We start from the raw sequence: 26,611 nt of genomic DNA on the forward strand, positions 1-26,611 counted from the left end.
AGTTCTAAGGGTAGAATTTCCTCCCTGTGCCTACAGGAAATTCAGGGTGTACATAGAGTAAGGAGTTTGAGCCATATCAAATAAGCAGCTGTTTAGAAAACTCCTCTTGAAAAGTAAATGCTAGAAAAAACCTATTATATAATTCTTCAATGCAGGTAGCATTGCTCCAGGTGAATGAAATTCAACACTTAAATTAGGCTTTGTAGTAAGTGTTTAATGTAGATGAGAGGGCTCTTTGTGCTGACACTGTCACTTCATGAACTTTTTCCAGTCAGTTCAAAGTTAACAAATGCTAAGGTCTGTTAGTCGAGAAGTTTGATTTGAAGGGGGGATAAAAAATTCACAGTGAATAATATTATCAATCTGAATAATCTGTGAATCTGAATATAAACAAAAATTAACATTGTCAGTTATTCCTTAAGATAATAAACTCAAATTTCTATTTAGTCAATAATAAATGCATGGGAGAAAGTAAAGAACAGGAAAAATGTATACTTTTTTACATTTATATTTTGAGGTGGAGAGGCTGAGGTGGAATGAAAGAGTATCAAGAAAGGGGAAAATAATTTCTTGCCGTTACTGTGGCCAAAAAAAAAAAAAGTAATTTTAGATTTAAATATATATGAGTTACGTATCTAATACCTACACAAAGGCTGAATCTCACCACACATAAAGTCTGGCCACAAAAGGTATTTTCTGTGGTAGGGAGCTTTAGAAAAACATTTGGCAGCTTCACGGTCACATTCACATGCCATTTTTTGACATTTATCTTCTAGCGAGTCTGAAAAAAAACACAGTAAATTTGATATTAGTCTGAAGAAATTAAAAATCCCAAATGGAATACCAAGAATTGCTCCCTCATGTTCCCTATTTGCAGTACAAATGCCTTACATTTCAAGTGCAATAAGAACTGTGCTGAGCTTTGGTAAGACTAAGAACCTGTGGAATAGCCAGCCAGATAAAGACTTCAATACCCTTCTAGTTTTTTAATGAAGGAACTCTGATAACTGATCTCTCTTTAGAAAGTGGTATGAGATCCTCCCTGCCTTCCCTCTTGCTCTAGTGAAACTTCACTTTGGGAAGATAGTCCATTCCATACCCTTTATAATCTACTATAGGATATAGCATTAAAAATAATATATGGGATATACACATGGCATGCAAAGGTGTTCCATGTCCAGCCTAAACTGCCCACCTTTTTTGTTTAAGGCGTTCAGTAAGAAGTTAAAGTGTGTGATAAAATCCATGTCTTGTCCTGTTTGTTTTATAATTATAGTGTTGTAACTTAACAGATTTCCTGGCATGAGTGTTCCTTCTTGGCATGAACATTTTCTTCTACAGCACTGTATTTTGGGTTCAGTGTGCCAGCCTGGAAGTGTGTGGTTTTTTTCTCTCTGTAACTGTCTGTAAACTGAAGAATCCTTAATTACATTTTGTCTGAGTGTTTACCATTTTAAAAGCTTAGCCAAATCACTGCTTGAGATTTGTCCAGGAGCAGAACAAGTGTTCAGTTTTGTGAATGAACTCAAATTCTGCCATGAAATTGAAGTGTTCTTAATGTGTATGTGTTTATGCTGCAACTAGCTGCCCTAAGAGCTACTCAATAGCACAGGTAGCATGAACAACATGATAGGATAAAAAATCAAAACACAGTAACTGAGAACTATTCCTTCTTCTGTTCTTCTTCTGGTATTGCTCCAGAGTTTATCTCATCTGTGCTATGCCAGGGACTTGGTTTCCTGACACCATGCTTGCTATCTTGGCCAGTATTTTGAATATTGTCAGGAGCAAAATCTTTACAGCCAAGTAAGGGTGGACTGTAACGTGATTAATCAGTGTGAGAAGATGTTTTGACCATCTGGGGCAGGGGAAGAAGTGAGCAAGTAGAGATTCTGAACAAGGTAGACACTTTGGCAAAGTAAAGATTGAATATGAAGAAGGAAGGGAAGCAATGTCCAAACTTCCATTTGTTTTCAGGTCAGGCAAATTCTAAATTGAGTATAAAAGGAGAGGGTTTTGTGTCCTCTGTAAATGGCCAACTGTTTATTTTAAACCATAGTAGTCAGAAACTCAGACTTCATTTAAACAAGTTTATGTAACAGTTTTTGCATTTCTGTAGTACAAATAATAACCAATTTTTAAGCTCATTTGCATTCTAGGTAGAAGCATAAAATTATATGCAAATTAACTGAGCATCTGATTTTTAAAAACAAAACAAGCAAACAAAATCCCAAACAGCACACAAACAAAAAAAAAAAAAACCAACATAAAACCGTGACATCAACAAGAAAAAACCCTGTAAATACTGGGGGCTTTTGAGAAGCTATTGTTTCAATGAGTTTTCGAGTGTATTGGAAAGCATTTGCTAAAACTCTGGGAGTTGTGAACAAATAATGCAAAAGAAATCTGCTTTTTCCTGTTAACCATTTTTTGGGTTTTTTCTTTGTGATTTCTTTGTCCTTCCCTTACTTCAGCATGGCAAGTGTATTTTGGAACAATCAAACAAAATTTATCTGGATGTGGTCAGCAGTCTGTTGCAGTTTGTACATTTGTGTTATGTAAAAATATTCAAATAAAGATTTGTTAATTTAACTTCCAGAAATAAACATACTCATAAAATATTTTATTACCTCATTGTTTGAAACTGTAACCTGTAATTATGAATTCATTAATAAATTGCAGCCATCAGTGCAACTGATCAGGGATAAATATGCCAAAAACATGCCCATTGTAAACTTTCAAATAGTGGGAAATATTTTCTGCTAAGTAGGGAAAAGCTCTTTTTAAACTGTTACCATTTTCTTGTCTCCTGTTGGTACTTGCTCTCCAGCTGGAGACTTGCAGGGAGTAACATAACTTGGGTTCCTCAGCATATGTAAATGCTGAGTAAAAGGATGATTGTGGTTGTGTTTTCTGAAAAGGTAATAGATGCTTCTAGCTCACAGTTTTGTTTGCTTATAACAGTCAGAGGGAGGATTAAGAAGTGGAAACTACATCAACTGCAGTTGATTGGTTTAGCTGTGCTTTCTGAAGGCACAGTGTATCCTGGCAAAAAAAAGTCACTAAAGGAAGATGGTAAAATAATAATTTTACAGTTAATTAAGAAAATACCTTTCTAATGAGATAATTAGTAGAATTAAGAAACAACCAAACAAATAACCCAACACCAAAAAGCTCCCAAGTGCTCACTCACCACACACAGCAGAATTGTCTTTGCATTCCCAGTGGTAACTTTCAGTCTTTGGCTGGCAACCTGCTTGTTCTGCCCTCCCATAGCAGCAGTCATGGTGGAAGCAGCACCTGAGAGGAACAGAAACAGATGGTGATTTATGGTCACACAGTGGGGTGGGGTTTATCAGTGGATTACTACAGCTGTGGAATAATAAAACAGTCAACATCAGTGAGTGTACAAGCATTAACTGCTCAGGAACCAAACCAGGGTAATTGTTTAATAGATCACCTGGAAAAAAAGACTACTTTTTCATGTAATAAGTGATGAAAAAAATGTCTGATTGAGCTAATTAAACCTTCAGAGCATTCTCAGTTATATGTGAGTATGCTTTTCTCCTAGCCCCTTCCACAAAATGAACTGTTAGCTCATTATCATCAGAAAATTTAAAGTTGCTCAAAAGTACTGTTTCAAAATTGTTATTGTCATAATTGGCACAAAGAATTTTTAGGTTTTCTATGACATTGTGAAACTGAACTGTACAGGTAAGAATTAATGACATTTTAATGCTTAAAAAAGGCATTAAAATATGCTGGTGTAGTGTCTCTGGTGTGGAATCATTGCAAGCCCAGCACAAGCAAGTAGAGGAGGTAACAAGGACCTGAAATTGGGTAGCTTGTAAGTTCTTGCTGCAAACCAAGTACATCCTTTCTTTTTGACCTGTTGGAAGAACTGGGTGTATCCACAAAGTATTCATTTATTTGTTCCTTTATTCATTCATTCAGTTTGCTCCTGGCAGACTAAAACCATCAGATTACAGTAGGTAGATGGTGTTCAGGTTGCCTGAGGAACTTAGGTCTGCAATAGGAAAAGTTAATGGTGTGAGCTTTCACTTTTCAATTACTGTTTTTCCTGTGCTTATTAAGTAATTACTTGGTCATTTCCTACAAATCATTATGTAAAGATTCTGTGGTACATAACAGTTGACCAACATAGCTCAGTAACTCCAATTCATGCATAGAAATTAAAAAAACCAAACCATGCAACAACCCAAAATCATCTTGTCAGTTAATGTTCAATTATAAGTTGCATTGACTGATGATCATCAGTATGCTGTGATTTAGTACTAAATGGAAAGGTTTGGGTTTTAGATTTATTTTTCAGCAGGTTGAATATTGCATAATTCTTATGTATTATTTTGAATACTAATAACATGGAAGATAGTAAAATCAAAATATTTTTGTTGCCTTTGTTTTTTAATTTTTACTTTAGATAGCTTCAATGACCTTTAAAGCTTCTCCAACAAGACTAGTTATTTAGCTCTTTGCTGAAATGCAACAGCAAAGGAACTCAGTTGTACTGTGAATACTGTACTAATGCAATGAGAATTTGAATTAAAGGCAAGATTTTGTAGATCTACAGCAACACAATTTGAATGCCTCAGAGTTTCTTAGCAATCTGAGCTGTGTTTAAACTCGCTTCCCTCTCTCAAATAGGCCTAATTTCTATTTTAGTCCTTTTATTTGTCATGTGCATTCAGCACTTAATTATTCAGATAAGTAGTTACTCTCACCAGTCTACTCTGTCCTTGGGCCATCCTTTTCCTCCCAGGCCACAGTAGCATCCATAGCGCAGGTAGGCAAAGGGAGAGCGCCCTGTGGTGCATCTGATGGCTCCGGCCAATTCCAGAATTCCTCTTCGATTTCTCAAACGGGCTTCCCCAAAAGTGCCTTTATAAACTGTGGACAAAAAACTATTATTGAATCCAACATGTGAATATAAAATAGTTGGGATTGTTTGGGTTTTTTAAAGCATTGATAAATGACTGGACTTGAAATTAATCCAGGTTTATTTTTGACACTTTGGGGCCACGCTGCTTGACCCAGTCCCTCTGTCCTCAGTCCATAGTGAGCAGAATACTGAACCCTGAGAACAGCTGCAGTGGTTTCCTGTGGAGGCAGTGTACAATGGCACACCAGTCATTTCCAGTCTTCCAGCTGGTGAGGGCCAGTGTGTGTTCTGGGGCCCAGGCCCACCCAGTTGCTAAGATTAGCTGCCTCGGGGTTGCAGTGCTTTCTCTTTAACATAACGTACAATTTTGCCCATATTATTTTGTAGAATGTAGTGCTTTACATTGGAAGAAAAAGGTCCTTTATGATAGGGTTTTGGTTTTCCTCATTTTTAGACAAAGCAGCCAAATAATTAGTGGGGATGGTGTGGTGGATGTAAGGCAGAGAAACAGATGGGTGCTTGGAGTTTTTTCCAGGGAAATTAGAAAAGTGGGGTTTGGTTATTTTCCTGTTTACTTTTGTTTGGGGTTATTGTTTTGAAGTGATTATCACTATTATTTCTCCAGAACAAAATTTACTTTAGGAACTATATTTTAACAATCCTATATCAGTACTAAAGCAAGAGGTTTCAAGCAGCAGAAAACTGTTGAGACTCTGGGCGATATTTTTAGGGGTTCATGTCATGCTGAGAGAGTGAACTAACACACTGGAGACCCTGATGGTAATGGGCAGCCTCTCCTTGCAGTGCAGGCTCCAAGCTATTCACAGCAAATTTTGAGAAGCTGAATGACTCAAAACAAATTCATTTTAGAAGGCTTCTGATTAGAGTTTCTTATTAATTAAACTAATTACTTATTTTGGTATGAGGAGAACAGTTTATAAACCTAAACTCCAGTACTGGTTACAGATTCCAAAAGGCATTAAGATTTAATAACTCATAATACCTGTGATGGAGACAGCAGAAAAAAAAATAGACTTCATTGTTGAAGGCTTTGATGGTTACTTTCCTACAAAATAACTATATTATTATGCAGTTTTTATATAATCTGCATAAGTACATAATCTATTATAATAGCATAATAGAGTAATCTTTTGTAATAGATTATATCATAATAGATTATATGATTCACTATAATCAGTTAATGGAAAATCTGACAGAAAAAATACCTGTCCCAGCACAGTTGAGTAACTTGAAATGTGTGGGATGCTGGTGAACTCTGGCACTTGTAATGTCATGAAACAGTGGGATTTAAACACCTCATGAAATCACCTCAGTAAGAAATTCTATTGGTTTGTGTGTGAGAATGGTAAAAAAAAAACTCAGGAAGAACCATGAGGCAGCATCACTTTCCTGACTGGTGACCACTCCCAGATCTTGTCTCTTTAGCTTTTTGGGCATGTGATCTAGAGGCAGAAGTGTTGAAACAAGGGTGTTTAAACTTGCACATGCAGCTTTGGCCATTGATTAAAAGCAATCATATCCTGAGGAATTAAGAAAAACTTCCTTGCCATGTAATCAATTGCAGTTTCATTGCAAAACTGCTGAGTTGGCACTAAACTTCCTTGCTAAGGCAGTGAACAATATCTGTTGTGCATGGCTCCTGTTCCAGAACATCTCCTGTACGTTCAGTGTGAAATTTTGGTTCTGGCTAGCAGAAGCATCCATTTGGTTATAAACAGATTGGTGTTATGATAGCACTGAGAGTACAAGTTCAGTAAATTCTGAGCTAAAACCCTGCAATAAGGCTGCAGCATTACAAGTGACAGCTGGTTATGCTCTTCAAGGTCAGTAATGGCTACTCTTGTAGACAGCCAGTAATATCTGGAGGAACCATGGTTAATGGCAGAGCTGTGTTTGCTCTGCATGACCTTGGGGATTCTGAAAAAGTGAAGAATTTATTCATTGTGTCTCAGTTCCTGGTAACTGGGGAAGGATGGTATAGGAGAGATACAAGTCATGAAGAAGAAAATAAGAATTTCCAAATCATATTCCTTGTTTCATCAGAGAATTGTTTGCTAACCTGGGACAATTCCCAGTCCCTTGATTTAAATCCATGACAAGTAGAAGTGATGAACTTTCTGATGAACTCTCTGACCTGAGGAGCTCAAGTATAATATGCTATGTGTCTTAAAGAAAAGGACATAAACTTTTTGTCCTTGTAATATATTTGTGTTACAGCATCTGTATATTCAGTTGTAAACCAGCATGGCATAGATACTCTGAATATGATACTCTGTCACAGCAGCTTTATGAGTTAACAAAAGCAATAAAATATCATCTGAGAATGCACAGAGCTATGGAAACAATCAGAGTATCAATATGTTGATGATAATCATAGCATATGCTGTTTTGTGGGTTTAAAAAGAGTTTTTAAGCCATTCTTTTAAAGACTGAGGGTACGGAAATGGGATATCTGTATGTAGTCATAGTGCTCCAGTAGTTCAGAACTTGAAACTTGGGAATAAGAGACTTTCTGATGCATTTCCAAGATCTTGCAAAAAATAACTGTATGCCTTATAGAAACCTTACTTTTTGCTTAGATATTTTTTACCTCTTGTTTCCTAAGCCATCAGGAATGGCCTTTTTCACCTCATTTTATTGCCCAGACAACTTACATGCTATCTCCACAAACTCTGGTCACATGTAAATTTTTTGAAAAGTTAAATTTGCCTGTTTTGATACTTTGGACCAGTTGGGAAAGAGGTGAATTGCATTTCCCGTGCTCCTCACTGCCCACGGAGTGGGTGACTGAGGTGCCTGACTCAGAGCTATCTGAGCACAGCCAGGCTCTCTGTAATGAGCACTCCAAGCTGGCAGAAACAGTGATTTCATTGCTTTCCTTAATGTTCTTCTGAGGTTTGTCCCATGCAAAGGGTCAGGTCTGAAGGATGATAAAAATGCAGAAGGAATCTGAGGTCAGGAAGAAGAATTGGGGCAGGGAGCTTGGTGGGCCCTAAGTTGGCCTCATTATGCAAGCACCTTACCTTATGGGCTTTAAATCACAGGACTTCCTTTCCCCAGACCCTGCTCCATTCTGTGCCCAGAATCTGTTCTAGGAATTAATTGAGGCTCTTTTCTTTAGGATCCTGCTATTTGCAAGATTTGGTGTGGTGAATTTACAAACTGTGTAGGAATGCATTAAAAAACCTGCAAGACAATCTTTTACTTAAGGCAGATGATTGGTATTCTGGAAGATAGGATTTTATCCTTACATCTGTCACAAAGGTTCAGCATGAGGTTAATTTAATCACTTTAAAACAATACCTATTGATGTTTACAAATAGTAGGCCCCAACCTGCTGAATATCCTGGGGTTGGAGTACCAAGCTACCATAGCACTCAGTAAGAACCAGGTTTTGAGTAGTTGGAGTTCCACATAATTTTATGTAGTTGTAAGTTAAATTGGGTCCTACCATGTCACCATGGGAACCTAAAATTAGAGGATGCTTTTTTGTGTCAGCCCACATACCTATCTGAAAAAGAGGGATGATACACTTTCAGAGAAATTAGTATAATCAGATACTGTACTGATGAATACCTCAGAAAACCTATGAGGAAACAGACTGTGAATTGTTACAACCAGTCTTTAACACTGATTAATAAATAGGATGTAGGAGACAAAAAAATAATTAAATATTTTTGAAGTGACTAATTGGCTGTGTGAAGGTGTGAGGCAGGGGTCCTTTAATTACATTCTCACATCATAACTCATTCATGAAGACTGATTCATTTTTTAGAATAGCCCAGTTAGGGTTTTGTAGGCGATCTCAGTCCTAGCAATTCCTGCTTCTGAACTGCTTAGTAACTCAAGTGCTCCGTGACAGCTCACTCCAATACCCAGAGAAGAGCAGGGGTAAAGCTACTGGCTTGATAGAAAGATTGTTATTTCACGTGCAAGCTGCTGTTCATTTGAAACACGGAATTTTGTTAGCGGAGCTGAACATTACGGATGAACTTTACAGAAGTAATGTGCGCCACTCCAGCGCCGCTGCCGTGTGCAGGTGCGGTCTGAGCACCGGCCGGGCTGTCGGGGCAGCTCCAGCAGCGGCAAATCGGGGTTCCCGTGGGCGAGTCCCACCCAGCTGTGTCCGAGCGCTGGCCACCTGTAACGGGGACTGCTCTCCGGCGTGGGAGCACAGGCACCTCCCGTGAGGGTTTCTCCTGACACTCCTTTCTCTACCCCTCTTCCCACCTGCCAAGCCCCGTCCGGCCGCGTCGGGGCAAGGGAGCGCGCCCAGCAGAGCCCGCGGAGGCGCCTGCCGGGAAGGACCGCGCGGGTGGCGGCCCGGCCCGGGGCCCCGCTCTACTCACCGGCCGCCGGCAGCAGCAGCAGCAGCAGCAGCGGGGGCAGCGGCGCCATGGGCAGCGGCGGGCGGGGCCGCGGGTCCCGGCAGCGGCGCTGTGCTCGGCAGCGGAGTGTGTAGGTGTGAGCCGCAGCCCGGCGTGCCGGCTATAAAAGGCTGCTTTCTGCCCCGAGCCGGGTCCCCCGGAGCCCGGGTCCAGGCTGTGCTGTCCATCTGGCCAGAAGGGAGGAGCTGCCGCTGGAAGAGCCGGCGACAGCTGGGACCTGTCAGTCGGGCAGCGGAGCGCGGTGCAGGCACAGGGTCACACCCCGCAGGTCTGTGATGGGGGCCGCCTCTCCGCTCCCCCACACCTTCCTGCTCTGGCAGCTGTATTTTCTTTCTGAATTACAGCAGTTCCTAGGTAATTTAATCTAGATCTGCAGAGGAAAGCAGGAACTGTGTTGTAAGTTAGTCTAGTGGTTAATTATAACCAGTGCTGAAGACGTGCTCTATCTGGAGTCTGCATCAGCCAGATTTCATCTACTGATTGCTCCTTTCCTTGGATGACTAAAGGACAACCAACTCCTAAACCAGTTACGGATATTTGTAGCTTGATAAAAACCTCTGTAATTGTACCTCAAACAAAATAAACTGTCAAAGTGAGTATTTTTTTGTATATTATATATTTGCATATTTTTACATTCCCTTTCCAACTTTTGTATTATTTTGTAAAACATACAACTAGGCATCTTATTACAACCAGTTTCATTGCTTCTCTCAACACTTCTTTCATGTGATTTTTTCTGTGTTCATACTTTCCAAGTATGTCTTCAGACCTTTTATTATTGCACTGAAACCAGTGCATTTCCTGTCAGTTTTCAAACAATCAGGAGCCCTGAAATTTAGAGTATTGATTTTGTGCCCATGTGTTTTGTCTTGTGGTGTTCATAATTTTCCTTCTTTTTGGCATTATTATATTCCAGGATATTACCCACATAAGATCCCATTGAGGCCTACACTGCTAGGATATGGAAAGAGAAATAAAATTAATTTTATTTATGGAACTTACAAATGATTTTTTATTTGTCATGTCATCTTACCATTGGAAAGCAGCTGGTAGTTTGGTGGGGGGTTTTTGTGAATGGTATTTCATCAAAGAAATAAAATTGTTTTTTCATGCACATACTGAAGAATAATTATATATTTGCATTAAAATGCTCTGATTTCTGTGTTATAACATTCATCTTATTCAGGAGAGGTATAAAGTCATATGTGATGTGATTCCAAGAGACGAAAAGCATGCACAGACACATCAGATTTGTTTTTGTTATGCTCTCATTAATCCAAGCTCTCTGAAGTGTTTGTGTTGGCACTGAAGTGAGGGTAGCATGGGATAAATGTGGAATGTTGATTGGAGGCAGGATATTGATTTGCCATTGTACACCTGGTATACAGCTGTCTTTGTGCAACCCTGTGCAGAACGCCAGGCAAGGTGTGGCAGCTCAGCCAGGACCGTGCATGGCACTTTGCAAGGCAGAGGGTGCCTGGGGGAACTCCACACAGCACAAATAAGCAGGGTTCCCAGCGGAGTGCTGGAGTTCTGCGGGGAGGGGAAGGTTGCTGGAGGCTTCCTGTGAAGCCACGCTGCTGCAGATCTGTTCGAGCAGCCGCAGGAGCGCTGTGCTGGGACAGTGCTGCCAGCCCGTCCTTCTCCTTCCAGCCCTGCGCCTGGCTCTGGCCAGCATGGGGAGCGCAGCTGCCACTGCGTGTCCCAGCTTAGCTGGAGTGGAACACGAGTGAAGTAGGCTGTGTGGCAACCAGAAAGGATGCTCGTGACCCTTATAAGTGTTGGTAGAAAACCCATCTATTGGGATTTTTTTTAACAATTTTTTAAAGATTTCGTTGCTATTGCCATCAACTGGGTCAGGACAATTTTCCTATTACTCATGGAGTCACATCGCTAATTACTGTTACTCTGGTCTTGTACTGTCACTTATACTTCATTTGTTTACCGACTCTTCCGGTCAATAAGTCACACCTATTAGAACACTTTAAGGGTGTCTGAGAGCTGCTTAATGAAACTTCCAGTTGAACACTATCCCATTCAGCATGCCATTGCATATGACAATGAAAACAGTATCCAAGGGAGCAAGATGAATTACATTTCATGTTGTTCTTCAGTGTCACCCTGATTCTTAAGACTTCCTAAAGCCTTCTGAGTTTACATTCCTTTGGAGAACTTTCCCACACAATTTCTGTAAACAACGTATTGTTTACATTCTTTTATGGGGGTAGAGAACACTTGATGTACTGGTGGTTTGTCCAATGTCTTTGGAGAGGTGGCCCATTCACTCTCCAATCCAATGTCACCCTTGGGAAGGTATAAAAGACAGAGTCTAATAATAAATGTTCCTTTTTTTACCTTGCAAGCAGCAGGTGGTCCACGTTGTGCTTTCACGTGTCCCACAGCAACACTTCAGGACACTGACTGATGCAATGTGTTAGTGCAGCTGATGCAGTTTTGCTCTGAAGAAAGTTACCTTATAACCACTGAAAAATCAAATGAGACTGAAATGCTCAGACTACAGCTGCTTCTATCAGAAAGTACACAGAGATATGTAGGGACAGAAACTGTATATAGTGATGAAGTAAGGAATGCAAGCCATGAGTTCTGATTCCTATGAGTTTAGTAAAAGTTCAAAGGTGAACATCCAGTGAAATTGGTGAGAGGGGAAGAAATCTGATAGAAGGAAATACTTCTATTGAGGCAGAGCTAGATTATCCAGTTAATTGCCAGGCATATGGCTAAGAAAATGTACCAGTAACAGACTGGAAGTTCCTATGGATTACAATGATAGAGTCATATTTTTAAAATTAGATTTGGTTCTCTTTAAGTTTCTTAATTAAAAACTTATGTAGCAGTGTAGACCTGCCATATTTCTTTTTGTAGAGTTTCTTTTCTTCTATTTGAAGCACTTGGAAACTGGCCTAAGTCCTATGTGACAAGTGGCATTTTCCCTCTTACTGATGAATTCTTTCTGTCTGTCAAGTGGAGCTATGCAGGGGTGGGGAGAAGCATTTGCTTTTCAAATATACTTTCTCAAAAAAGGCTGCATGTGCCTTATGATTGCTTTAATTGTTTTTAAGTCTGAGAAATAGATTAATATAATTGAGACATATGGCTGTACTGAGGAACATTCTCACAGCATAACACTGTTAATGGGAAACTTGTTAAATGAGTTTTAAAAGCCTCATTTCTCAGGGTTCAGGATTATGTACATGCAGGAAAATGGCAGGGTGTAATAACCCAAAATGTTAAAATGTTTATGGAAAGTGATAGAATGGTCTAAAATATAGTTACCACTACCCTGTGATCAGGTGAAGGCAGTGATCTTAAGAAAGATCACATTTACTGCTGACTTAACAGCTGAAAAGCTTTTTTTAGCAATAATAGCTCCATTAATTTTTATTTTTTTTTTATTTAGTAACAGTAGTTATTTTTCCTGAGCAATGAAAAAGCATGGCACCTACCTTGGTCAAATTTACATTTAGCTTGTTGTGAAACAATGTAGTGTTGCTGCTGCTGAGTACTGATGAGTGTCTAAGCGAAGTCCTAAAAAAAGCCTACAGCATTAAGCATGTGGCATTTAAGCCATAGGGCATATCTGCTGCCTCATTGAATTAATGAACTAATAAAGAATGGTGAAAGAAATTATTTTCCCATTGTTAGAGATGGGAATGGAGGCAGGATGATTTCCTCAAGGTGCTGTATGATGGCTGTAGCAGAGTTGGAAAACAGAAATTTGATGTTTTGCATCCCAGGTTAAGTCCCAGATTGGGTTTTTCTGTGGCACTGTCTCCTGGAGGAAAATAAGGAGGGTATGCCTTACTGTGAGGGTATCAGAATAATTAGAACTGGAGAGCTGTTTCCCAGCAGTTAAGTCAAATGACTGTGTTTACTTGTTGCTATACTTGGTAAATGTCTCTGAATTATTCCACATCTCCTTAAACATTGGACTGTGACACATGTTTTGCCTGGAATATATCCTTTACAAGTGTATGTTCCTTTAGATACTGAATATCTATGTAGTACACAACTTCTTTATCATTGTTGTCTTCATAAAAATACCAAACCAAACAGCCTGTATTATCTGAGTATTTGTTTGGACACATTCAGTGTTTTTGTTCCCATTTTTGGAGGTTTGGCTGGGTTTCCTCACTTTCATGTCCTTCCATCTCTTAGTTTCTTTTCACAACCAATGCTTCCTGTTTACCAATGTTTTCTTCAGGTCATGTTGTTGGGAATATTGTCCCAAAGTGTACAAGAGTTATAAAGCCAAGTTTGGAGAGACAAGCTCCATGGGAAGATTAGAAAACATTCTGCTAAGCCATTTTATAGTATTTTGCAATGTACATGTATTATCTCAAATCCAGTTTAGCATACACAACAAAATCCAACTTTAAGACTATACCACCCTATAGCATAACTTCTAATGTCTCTGGTAGTAGCAAATCTCTGAGTAGCACAATATGTTCCAAGAGAATTTTGGGGATCATGTCTGTAGCATTGTCCTTTCCACGCCCTTTGGCAGCAACGTTACTCTGTCCATGCTGCAAAAACACCATGTAGTGTTTCACTGCCATAACAGATAGTTGTGTGCTGGAAAGGTTGTTATTACAGAAATGTTCTTGAAACTGCTATGTCTGCAGAGGAGCTGAATTACTCCTACAGTTTTCTTCTTTCCTCCTCCTAGTTTTGTTTTTTTCCTGATCCCTATTTTCTCCTCTGCTCCTTTAGTACAACAGTTGCTAGCACAGAGTCCATTGCGTCCATACAACCACCCAGGCAAGTAATGAGATTGCAAGAACACCTCAGAGCACCATGTATTTACCAATGCAGTTCTGTCCATTTTTATGGCATGGAAATACATTGCCTGTCTTTGAGCAAAGGCACACACTGGAGATGCTGGGGAAAGATTATAAATAACTTGCAGCTTGCTTAGCTCTTAGGTTCTGACAGTCATCTCTGCCTTCCAGAAGATTTGCATTCTCTAAGTCAAGTTCTACATTTGACATTTGCATCCAAAAAAAGACTCATGGCCTGCTTCTTGTGGAACCCAGGGCTACTTCTAATTTTTATATATTGAGAAAAAAACACTTGGTAATGCAATGTGTGCATGTTTCTAAAACAAAATTTGAAGTCTCCAGCATATCTCTGGAAGGATATTTGACTTGCTTTCTTTATATAGGTTACATCAACTTGTATTCTTGAAATGGCTGATGTAATGATCAGGATGATGGGATAGAATGACCTCTCAGCACATTTGTGGGTGATACCAAACTGGGGGGAGTGGCTGATACACTGGAAGGCAGGGCTGCTACTCAGACAGACCTAGTCAGACTGGAAAAATGAGCTCTCGGGGACCTCATGAAGTTCAGCAAAGGCACATGCAAAGTCCTGCAAATGGCCTGGCACAACCCCCCAAGTGGGACAGGCTGGGGACAGCTGGATAGAGAACAGCTTTGTAGAAAAGGAGCTGAGGGTTGTGATGGACAAGCTGAATGTGTGTCAGCCATGTGCTTTTGAAGCTAATGTACTGTCATGGTTTGACACTGGCAAACTGGGCTGAGTACCACTGGTAGGTTTGGAGGGAACTTCCTCTCCATCTGACACTTGTGACACCACATCTGGAGCTCTGTGTCTCATTTTAAGAAAGCCATTGACACACTAAAGTAAGGGTCCCAAACTGCTCAGGCAGCTGCAGTTCATGACATACAAGAAGATAAGAGAGCTGGATTTGCCCATGTTTAAAGAAGGTGGTGAGTGGAGATCATTGTGCTGTGAAGCACTCCATAATCATGCTCCTCTAGCATTTCGTGTAGAAGAAATGCAGACACATTTTTCCCAGAGGTGCTCAAGAAGCAATGAGCACAACCTATAGCAACTCAATATAGGAAAATAATTTTTTATAAGGATCATATACTGAAACAATTTTCCCTGAAAGGCTATGGCAACTCCATCCTTTGAGATATACATAACTCAATTCAACATACCTAAAACCAATCTGCTTTAATAGAACCTGCCATGAGGAGAAAGTTGGACTACAAAACTTGTAGAAGTCCCTTGCCTCCTACACAATTCTTATATTGTGATGTAATAGCAGATATCTTCAAATTAGCAGTTCCACCCTGCCAGGAAAGGAGACTCCAATATCACTTCCTTTTGCCTAAAGGTTTTTATGAAACAATGGCCTGTAGGCAGGGAAGGCAGTAGGTCTGTTCTGCAATAACCAATTTTTTTTCCATATATCATCAAGTAAAAGATGCAAATGTAGTGGGGAAATCATCTGTGCTGAATTCAAAGAGACTTGAGATTTTGCCTGATTTTATTATCTAGACAGCTTTGTCACAAACAGAAGCAGTGCCCTTTTCATACTTTCCTACCATTTTAACTCACTGTTATGAAATCCCATTTCTACGCCTTTTTCTCTGTTGACCATTTCTGAATTTTCTTCCAGTTCTATTTTTAGTGAGAATAGGGGGAGAGGGGGTGGGGGCTGCAGAATTGAATGCAGTATCCAGGGTGGATACAGAACATGGATTTATAGAGACTGCAGACTATTCATTTAAGAGAGAAGGAAAAGGAATTCACACTTCTGAGTAACTTTTGCGGCTTTTTCATTGTCTCTAAATGTTTTAAACCGCTTGAAAATAAAATTAAGATATTTTTATTACCAGTTTATTTGTTCACTTCTCAGTTGCTTTGTTCTTTACCCTGCCAACAGTGAACACCCTATTGGTCTGGTCTGCTTGTCTTGCAGCTTTCTTTCAGCAGCATCTGTGCAGTTTTATAGCAACTGAACCCATCAGGATAAAATCCCTAAATAATTTGTCCATCAAAGGAAAGGTGAGTAGAATGTAGCCCTTGATTGTTCCAGGCTAATCTGCACCAGAGCCCTCTGTCTTTAAACATGATCCAGACTGCTTTGGGAACTGGGAAGTTACTGAATTTCTTGTTGAGGGTCAAAAAATCCCTGAAAGTACTGAGGGGTAAGGAACACAGGGATTAGCTAGAGAATTTAGGAGTAGGGAAAACTTGAGTATAGGAAAACTTGTATCTTTAAGACATGTAAGATCAAAAAGGTGCTGAATTCTGCTGAAGAACTGAGTATGTGTCACTTGACAAGTAGGTTCTGAAACTCTCATCTCCAGGTCTCTGTGGGATGGAGTCCTACTTTTATTCTTTGCTTTTGCAGAGTGGTTGGGATAAGGAGTAATTGAACCATAAAACTGTCAGCACTAACATAATGACTTGATATACCTGAAAAAAGCCAGATACTTCAAATCAGCCACAAGATGCAAGAGTCATTTGCTGAGAGCATGCATACAGTGCCAGTGCACAACAGGAAGGCTAATGTTCAATAAAATGTTGTTTAGGCACCAGGAGCTGCTTGATTTTCAGTGAGAAGTGGGGGACTGAGTAGAAGGTCAGAATTTAAATGCATTCTCAAATCTGGGCCAACATGACAAACATATTATGTTTTCTATGTAGACCTATTTTCCACTGCATTGGAAGGCAACAAATGCCATGGGAACTATACAATATAAATAAATTAGAACTATTTCTATAACCTATAATTATAAAGAGTTAAGCTTATGCTTCTTTGGAGTATCAATTACTATCTTAAGAATACTTTTTCCTAAAACTAAGAAAGATTTTATAATTCTATAGGCTTTGTATTTCCTTTAAAAAGATCAGTTATGGACAAAAGAAGACATATTCAGGACACTTATAAGCAAAAGACTTGTAGACTCATTGCCACACAGAGCTAAGGAAACAGTTGAGTGTGAAGGAAGTTGCTAAATTAAAATCCCAGTACCTTCTACATGTGAAAGATGATATTTAACTCTTACAGAGTTCAATGAATCTGCAAAGACAAATAGAACTGTTGCATCTTCATCTAAATTATGCTGAATGATAAAAATTTTGTCTAGCTTCTTTTTGTGACTATGATACTATAAAAATAGGAGTGATATGGTACATACAAAATTTTATGCTGACCATATTCAGATTACCTTTTAAAATAGACAGCTTATGCATACTTGACATTTTTACATCACAGAGCAAAACAGTTCTGCATAAACAGTATTCTGAATTTTGTGTGTCTGCACATAGGATCTGCATACTGAAATGTAATGGTGATTTCATGCTGCTGTGAGACTCAAAACCATCTCATTTCCTAATTTTGTTTGCAATTCTTTAATGCCTCATTAATGTTTAATGTTCCTCTTGTTATCTCCCCTCTTAGAAAGAAGAAAAGATAAACCCTTATGCACCATGTAATCCCTAGGAAGGATTTGCCTGGGACAGATAATCTTCACTTATGTTCAAGTCTTATTTAGAATGGAGGGTCAACTTAATTATATAAGTAGGCCTAATTTTTATTCTGTAAAATACTAAGTTGAATTTTTGTTTAGATTGGTTTTGACAGCCACAAAAAAAAAATACCTGTATAGTTTCTATCAAAAAACCCAACAGCCAATACTGCACATCACTTTTCCAAATGCATGGACATTCATGGATAATTGTGTGCAGAGATGCTGCCAAACATCCATTTTCTTCCCATCAACTGAGCTTTTTGATTTACTTATTTTTGTTGAAGCAACACATAGTTTGTCTACGGATGTGTGCAAACATGTTTTACATATTCGTACAATAAAGTTGAATTAAAATGTAAAGCAATATAAAGTGGTAAATTCTCTGTAATGACTCAATTCCTGTTCCTATGGGAGGGACTGCATCTTAAGATCTAAATAATACAAGCACCAAATGATCACTTCTTTCACGTATGGAGAGAAACGTTTTCTACCATAGCACATATATTGCATCCCCCCTCCCTCAGTTTTCTGTAATCTGCATAGTTAGCTGATTACTGCACAACTGGAAGGACTGGAATTAGGTGGGTCCTTTTATGATCATTATGACAGCAAGTTGAAGGAAGAGGAGGAGCTGCAGCAGTCCTAATTTTACTTGAAATACTAGGCTTAGAAACCTATGTGAGAACACTGAGCATCACAATCCCTTGGAGAAGGGTTGACTTGGAAACAAATGTCACTGCTTAATGCTGTGCTGCTGCTTTCAAGTTTTTGGTCATTGAATTTTGTTTTTCATCACTTTTTTTCTGGTCTCTGCCCATCATCTTTTTATCTTTGGCTTCTTAACTCCCCTGTCATTTGTTCAAGGAGATGAAGGTCAGATCATCTGATCTGACTTGTATACCACAGGCCCTGAAATTTTTTATACCTCCCCAAGTAATTTCTCTTTGAAGAGAAATATTTTCTATCTGCTTAAAGCATATAATTAAATTTGAAGTCACACAGCGTTAGAAGATAAAGAACTTCCTGTTCTGTTATCAGAAGAGTGTCTTGTAAGGAGCCTGTGTCTGGAAAAAGGATGAATGGAGTAGGCACCAGAGGTAGAGACAGGCTAACCTAATTAGGGAGGGATTTATTTAGAACTGATTGACTTACAGTAAAATGGGACTACAGACATTCAGATTATGTCATATATTTATAGTAAAAACAAAATTTAATAAACACAACTTCTTTATCCCCTCAGAAAAAAAGCAGGCTGTTAATTGAGATATTTGTTATAAGCAATAATTTGGACCTAGTTCAATACTAAAATGTTTTAACTGACAGAGAAGGTATAGTCTTCAGAAAATATAGAGTATAAACAGCATTTGTTATAGGTTAGGTTCTGACCTCAGTTAAACCAGTAGATACCTAAAAGGTAACAAAAATGTATAAAATTATCTAACGCCTGAGATTCAGCAGTTTACAGAAGTAAATGCATTTTTAAGTAAATAAATAGTCACAGCTGCATAGGTCTCATTTTACAAATTTAAGTAGTGAGACTCAGGACAACTGAAGCTCTCTACAAAGTCAGTGGCAAGCTGCAAATTTGAAGAGCCAAGCTGCTTGTCATTTTCTGTGCTAAAGTTCTGCTTATGGATCAAGAATAACAATGCTGTGGTTTTAAAGAAAGGCTGACATGCCCAGACTACATGAATACTACAGAATATAGAAAAACCTCAGAAGGCAGGCAACATTTCCTTTTAAAATAGCTTCTAACAATGTTTTAGTATAATTATACATGCTCCAGACTGAGGTTTGGAAGAATGTTAACTCTCCTGTCAATCAAAAACCTTCTTTTTGTGCATCCAGTGGGTGGGGTGCCATATTTGAGAGTGCAGCATTCAAGTCAAAACCTCAACCATCCATGGTTTGCTTTGAATCTTACAGCACACAAACTCAAACCTCAAATTTTGTGAAAGCCTACATTGTCAGAAACACAAAAATGGATTTATAAAACAGATTTCAAAAGCATGTAAAAAGTGAAAAGTTGATTAGAGTGAAGTATGAGAAACAGCCGAACTCTGCCTGTTGCAGCAACTTCAATCTTAATGGCAGTGCAATTCTGTTGCAACTATAATTGTTTCTTAAAAATATTACTCCACATACCTATGTCCTACCTTGCAATAGCTGTGTGGACTAAGACTGTGTGAAAGGTCTTTGTTGCTCCATCAGTGCCATTATGGGTAATGGCTACTGTAAACTGCATGTCCTTCTGGATTGTCTTCCATGGCTTCCATGAAGCCATGGATACTGTGTTGGCCTGTTAGTCCACTGTCATGGAACTCTCATCACTTCTGGTATTGCCAGTTTGTAGGAGTAATCTGTGTATACCAGGATGCTTCCAATCCAGCTGACAGCTGCAGTTATGTCAGCACCACTAAATTAGGCACTGCTAAAACAGTAGTTCATACTTGCTCCCCAAATGCAGTGTGCTTACTAGGGGATACTGACTCTTTCAAGGAAGAAGAAAACAGGCTAACCTTATTTTTAGATGTATTAATTTCTTCAGAATAATTCTCTGAGGAATCACTAATTTACAAGCATTGTGTTGCTTATATGGCAAATCAATTTTAGCCTGAGATTTCCATTTTAGGGTCATATTGGTTTGAGTGCACAACAGAGGGATGTGATGCACAAGTCTTTATGGAAAATACTTTCCTAGGGTATCTATGGCAGCATTCATAGGGTCATGGAGTGGTTTGGGTTGGAAGGAGCCCTAAAGATTATCTTGTTCCAACCCCCTCTGCCACAGACAAGGACAAACTCTACTAGCACAGGTTACTTTAGGGGTGCATTCAAAGAATTCTCATGCTTTCCTGCTCTATTTGTATGATTTCCTTAAAATGCTAATCCTTCTAGTTTGACAAATAACAATTAAAATATTCTTTACCCTTTTTGTATTTTAAAACACTTAACTTGCTCAAGAAGAGTCAAGATTTGAAATGAAGATTGCCAGGAAGGAGTGAAAATTGAATTCTACAAAGTTTTGTCTGGAAAAGTGAGAGTGTTTTAGGAGGGTGGGAGGACATTTTCACCCCTGCTCTCTGAAGAAGTTGTATTTTGAATCCTGTGTTTTGGTAATGATTGTAAAGAAAACAAAGAAAGCTCTTACCAGTTTGATGCTCAGCAATATAAAGCCACAAGTAAGTACATTGAATGTGTCAGCTAACTTCATTCTCCTTGTGTTTTTGCAGAGTTATTTTCTTTGAAAGACCCTAGTCAAGTCTGGCCATTCCTTATTTAAAGTTTTATTTAAATTCAGAATTATTCAGTATATATATAAAATTGTCCATTTTGTAGCATGACTTTAGTTTCACTACATTTCAGGAGACATTATTAATTTTTTCAGCATTTTCTGCAACATGAGAAAACAAAAAGCAAATATTACTTGAAACTCCAATTGCTTGCAAAGTGTCAGAGGTGAAGTTGAAGAATTCCTTAAGTATGTTTTTATACACAGACAGCTTGAAGACACTTTGCCATTTGGATGACTCCTTGACCTCTTGGAATAAGTATGACAGTTAAGATAAGCTGATGAATAAATGCTTATCCTGTTTGCAGGAATTAGGGTATTGGTCTATAACTGAGCATCATGGTGGCATTCTCTGTAGAAGACCTGAGCTTCCTTCACAGTACATGGAGAGAGTTGAGAATTCATAAGAGCCAGTATGATAATTGGGAAATTTCTGTTTTAGCCACATGGATATGGTTAAGTAAGGCAGAGAGGTGTAACATTCAGTCCCCTTGACCTAAGACTGCAGGGAAGCAGACTCAGTGCTGATGTGTTAATAGCTTTTAGGATACAAGAGAAACAGTTTAGAGGCTTTGAAGATGTTTAACCTACTTAGCTCACCTACAAAAAGGATAATCTGTTTGCCAGCTTCAAGAGGATTACAAGCAACCCTTAGCAGTCTCCTGCAAAACATGCTTCAGAGACGTCATTCATGCTCAGAACAATCTATCTCACTAAGTGTGTGATTTAGCACTTCATTGTGGCTCAAAACAGAGCCAAACTGATTGTCCTTATGCATTGTGTTTTGGTTCATTTGATAGAGCTGTCTCAGAGCATGGGACTCCTTTGGGGAATAAGACAGGAAGGTGTGCTCCAACCATGACATTCAATCTATGTGTTCAGACTAAAGCTATTCCAAATTTAACCCCTGAAATGTGCATTGAGGCTGAGCATTCGACAGCTACACATTTGTTTTATGAAAGGACTTCATTTGGATGAGTCTGCTTGCACACAGGCATGAGCATGTGCAAAACCAGCAGCACCAGCACACACCTTCCTCTCTGGTCTCTCTTAGACAATTTGTACTAAATATTCACTCCTAAAAGGCACACTATTTCCCTTTGACATTACCAAGAGATTGAGATCTTCTAGATCTTGGCAAAGCTAAAAACCAAATAAAGGTTTATTCTGGCAGGAAACTCCCTGTGGAGAGAGGTATTCCTCAGTTCTGCTGTGCTACTTGGCAAAGCACCATTCTTTAACTGAATTAGATGACAAACCATTGTTTCCCCCTCCCCTATCTTCTTTATGGGCAGATTTAAACCTTATATATAACCTATGATTGAAAAGACATCAATTCACTTTACCCCTATTCCATCTTTCCAGTTATATCAGAGTTCCCTAGCATTAAAGACCTGTTGTATGTAATTAACCTCTAAATAGAAAGCAAAGCAAATATGGACAAGATCAGGTAAAAATTAAGACATTGAAGGTAACTAAAACATAGTTCTAAAGTACAGCTGCAATGAGCATTATGTATTGAATTAAACACTTCCTGAGTTTCATGCTACCAGTGGATGCAGTGACAGTCTCTGTCTTCCAAAGGAAGTTATCAGACACACCTTATATTGCTAAATTAGTTAGTGCAGCCACAGTTACAGAAAAGCAAATGATAAAACTGAGACATGATGTAAACAGCTGAAGCTCATGATAATGGGCTAGCTAGTTACAACAGTGAGGTAAATATTATATTAGTAAACAGGTCAGAAAATAGGTGTAATTTTCCTCACCTTAATCTCCAAAGCCTGTTTATTACATACAAATAAAACAGTACTTTTGAGAAAATGGAATAGAAAATAATCAAATAAATTATTAAATGTAGATTGCTACATTTAATAATTCCTAACTATAATAAATAACAAGAAAAAAAAAGATCCCTTTTAAAGGGTAGGGAAAGTTCCAGGGTTTTTTTTAGAGAAACTGAAGGACTAACATAATATTAACAAAATGAGAAGTGTCTCTGAAAGAAGAGTTGACAAACTAAAAACAACATTATGTGCTTATCCTGCAGTTTCAGAAAGGGTCCTTATCTCACTGGACATGAATTGAGAACTGCTCACAGAACTATCTGAACTTCTGACTGCTCATTACCTGTAATAGCTAGGATAAATAAGTTATCATTAAATCAAGAATTGAAGCAAGGTATATATGATTCCTATTGAAAAACAGCCTTTTTGTCCACACAGATACATTTCTCCAATTGTAAGAAATTTTACAAATGTATGACTCTCTTAATCAAATAGTAAAGCACTTTAAAAGATTTTACATATCTTGACAGTGTCAAGGCTCAGTAAGTTAGAAAACTGAATTTAATCTACTAAGAGCCTGCAGAACAGAACCTTTATTTGTATCAGCATCTCAAATTTATTTACTCTTCAGTATTCTTGTTTGAATTAATACAGAATCTTCCACTTCATTTTTAAACCATATTTTCAAAGTTCTCTGTGTCTGTGGCTCTGCAAATGAATCTTGAATTTCATGGTCGAGAAAAGAGCTTTATTTGCAAATTTTTACATACTTTGGACAACTAATGCTTAGGAAGTCTATCTTACCTAGGCACCTTGATTGTAAAGATTAAAATATTAACTCCTGCACTTTTAGAATAGTGTACTTGAAGCAATGGTTTGGGTATTTGCTGTAGAGACATTTTCAGGAATGGCTTCAGTTTTGCCACTCTTCCTGTCCAAGTGTGTGTGTCACCATCAGGAGACAGTCTAGACTGTAACACCACCCACAGCCAAATTATTCTGTCTCTTATCCTCGCCCCTGCCAAAGTGAGATGGTGCAGTTTGATTTGTTGCCAAACATACTGAGTTTGAGTAACTTAGATACCTCGGGGAGTAAAACTATCTGTGGGAAAAAACTTGGATCCATCTTCCACCTGCCCATTATAACTGCTACCACCCTTTAGAGAAGGTTAAACACAGAGACTGACAGTACCCCACACCCTTTTTGTTTTATTTCTGGCTAACCAGTCATCCATTTGAAAAATGGTTTTGTATTTTTTCTGCTCACATCCTCATTAAAGCAGTCATCCATTACTTTGTCACAATGCAACATATTTTACTCATGAGTCACCTCTGAAGCTATCCTGAGGCCTGAAGATAATGCTTCTGATGGCAGCTGGGATTCCAGCTTAGCCCCGCTTAGTATGTCTGCTTTCTGCATTGAAAAGGCTTGTTCTTTCTTTTTTTCTTTTTTGTTTGTTTGTTTGTTTGTTTGTTTTTTCTTTTTTAAATTCAAGCCATCCTTTTTAACGCTGCACCTTCCAGCAGAAAAATCGCTGTTCCTCACCTGTCGTGGGCCGGGTCAGACACGCCCCGGGAGAGACTCGCTCCCCCTGCTGGCCCGTGGCTGCGAAATTCCCCTTGGATCGACTGAGATATTCCACGGCGAGTCAGTATGGAGTGGCTCTTTACGGGGGTTTAATTTTTACCGTGGACTACGGTTGAGACATTGAAATCAATCCAAGATATTATCTGTTGTAAAAAACCTACAAGTGTTTCACTGCCTTCCACCAATTCCAACAAAATTTTAACATGCATGAAATCTTAATTTATAAAATGCTAAATAGTTTCCCAAGGAAACTAAAGGTTCATCGGCAACCTCGGGCTCATACCACAAAAGTTACAGTTTAACTTGCCCTGTGGCTATTGTCAAATACTCTGCTCCTCCTCCAGCACGGCCAATCTCACAGCGACAGCAGAGATCACGTCTCTGCCAGGGCATGAATGATATGGAAAAGCAACTGAACTTCAATGGTTGTTAGACTGACAAGTCACAAAAACAGCTTCACAGCATCCCATTTGTGTACTTGAAAGATCCTGCTACACCGTTTGGCTCAAATCTGAGGGTAACAAAGTTATAATATATAGCTGTTTAATAAAGAAAAGCAAAAAACCAAAAAAAACCACCACAACCTCTTCATACTCTGTTGTCTGCTATAGGATATTTTTTCTTGCATGGATTAAAGAAGCCATAGACTGATGTAGTTCCTACTAAAGTAAAAGCCATCCTATTTTCATGGCTGAAACTGATAATGTGACTGGTAAGTGCTGGAAATGATACTGCATAATTTTATTAGCATTTAAGGAGGAAAAGCTGTTGCTGGTTCAGTGATGCAGTGAGTCAGGGTTTTCAAATGCATGGTATGCACATGAGAGAGCAAATAAAATATCACAAAGAGCATAACTCACATACAATACTCAATTTTTTATCACAGAGATATTAAGAACCCATCACTACCAATACAAAAAGCACAAACAAAACCTAATGCTGGCAATACCTTTAGTGAGAGTCCTCCATATGCTGGTCAGCTACAAGAATGTGCCATAGATCTTCCTGTTCTTGCCAGAGAAATGCTCACTCACCTCTGGGCATCCTAAGCAAAGAGCTGTGTCAAGTGGTGGCAGCAAATTGAACAACAGTCACTGCAAATTGACTTTTAGAATGGATTACACTAGACTATATTTAATATACACATGGTTACCTTGACTAAACAGCAGTATTTCAGTTAAGTCACCTTTGGAAGGGAATTGTTCACACTCTAATTTAGTTCAGTTTAATTTTGCAGGTTTCTCTTCTTATAAAGTTCTAATATGGTTTAAGTATTTCAGTTTGGTAAATTCAGGTCAATATCCTCAAGTATGACTTCACCAAAGGGGTTCTCCTTTTCATACTCTCGTTTTGTATAAAGCTCTATCTTGCTGAAATTTTATAGACTGTATTCTTTGTTGTGGAATATTTCCTTGGGTAGTAGTTATAACATAAATTCATGTCTGATCACAACTGACTATTTTTAGAGATGTTTCAAGGAAAAAAAATGGAAATTTGCTGGTTTAATTATTCAAGGATTTTTCTTCCTCCCCATGACACATGCAGGGCTGGAATAGCCATATATTCCATAACCACTGTTTGAGGAAAGAGAGCAATGTCACCATCCATAAATTGAGTATGTAATTCTGAGCCTGGGAAAGATCAAGTACTTGATTCAAACTGAAAAAAAAATTGAAACAGTAAAATCAAAAGTGTTTTGAAGGGAGTACATTCCTTAAATTATCTCCACACAAAAATAATTTATTCACATCAGAAATTCCAGTGAACTGTAATCCTCATGTCAGAAAGTGTTGCATGACAAGGACTTCCGATGTTGCAGATTAAGGAATACACTGGAAAAACGTACTTGTCTTCCAGTCATCTGGAACTTTCATTCACACCCATGTAATCCTCTTGATCAGCCAGTACATAAGAAATATGGGTTCCAAAATAATTTATAATACTTGAATGATAAAAAGTCAGACTGATTTTGTCTCCTCTCCAGAAGTTTATTTAGAGTTGAAGAGAAGCCCCTTTGCTTGCTTTGTTTCACAAATTTATTCCAGATTTTATGGGAATGTAATTTTTAATCTCAGGAATTTCTTCAATAACCTTCTAATTCTAACCCAAAATTTATTTTGTTTTCTAACAGTTTGAAAGGCAGCAGACATACATTTATACAGACATTTTAGTAATTTAACTTTACCTGATGTGATTTTCAAGCTCACATTTGGAATCTGTATTACATCTGAAATATTCCGAAAGTAGTCAGGAATTCCCAACAGGCCATTCTTTCCAGGTGAACAGTATGCAGCAAATCCTAACAGCAGGCTTAGAAAAATCA

The 26,611-nt window shown here is 38.5% G+C and overlaps 1 protein-coding gene across 1 annotated transcript; it reads right to left on the reverse strand.

The window, feature by feature from the left end:
- Positions 1 to 193: 193 nt before the first annotated feature.
- Positions 194 to 25,231, reverse strand: PLA2G10 (phospholipase A2 group X). Its single transcript, XM_021538003.4, has 4 exons — positions 9,271 to 25,231; positions 4,743 to 4,908; positions 3,194 to 3,300; positions 194 to 781 (listed from the first exon to the last, which is right to left on the reverse strand). The coding sequence occupies exons 1-4, from the start codon at positions 9,317 to 9,319 to the stop codon at positions 636 to 638; spliced, it is 468 nt and encodes a 155-aa protein (XP_021393678.1). The 5' UTR covers positions 9,320 to 25,231; the 3' UTR covers positions 194 to 635.
- Between the last annotated feature and the right edge of the window lie 1,380 nt (positions 25,232 to 26,611).

Source organism: Lonchura striata, chromosome 14 (genome assembly GCF_050655825.1).
Source record: "Lonchura striata isolate lonStrDom1 chromosome 14, ASM5065582v1, whole genome shotgun sequence".
NCBI classification, from domain to species: Eukaryota; Metazoa; Chordata; class Aves; order Passeriformes; family Estrildidae; genus Lonchura; species Lonchura striata.

What these genes read in the sequence shown, in the direction of transcription:
- PLA2G10 (XM_021538003.4), bottom strand. Translation starts at nt 9,319, where the DNA reads ATGGCGCCGCTGCCCCCGCTGCTGCTGCTGCTGCTGCTGCCGGCGGCC. An exon ending in GCTGCTGCTGCCGGCGGCCG is followed by an intron (nt 4,909 to 9,270) that starts GTGAGTAGAGCG and finishes TTTTGTCCACAG; the next exon opens with TTTATAAAGGCACTTTTGGG. An exon ending in CCCAAGGACAGAGTAGACTG is followed by an intron (nt 3,301 to 4,742) that starts GTGAGAGTAACT and finishes TGTTCCTCTCAG; the next exon opens with GTGCTGCTTCCACCATGACT.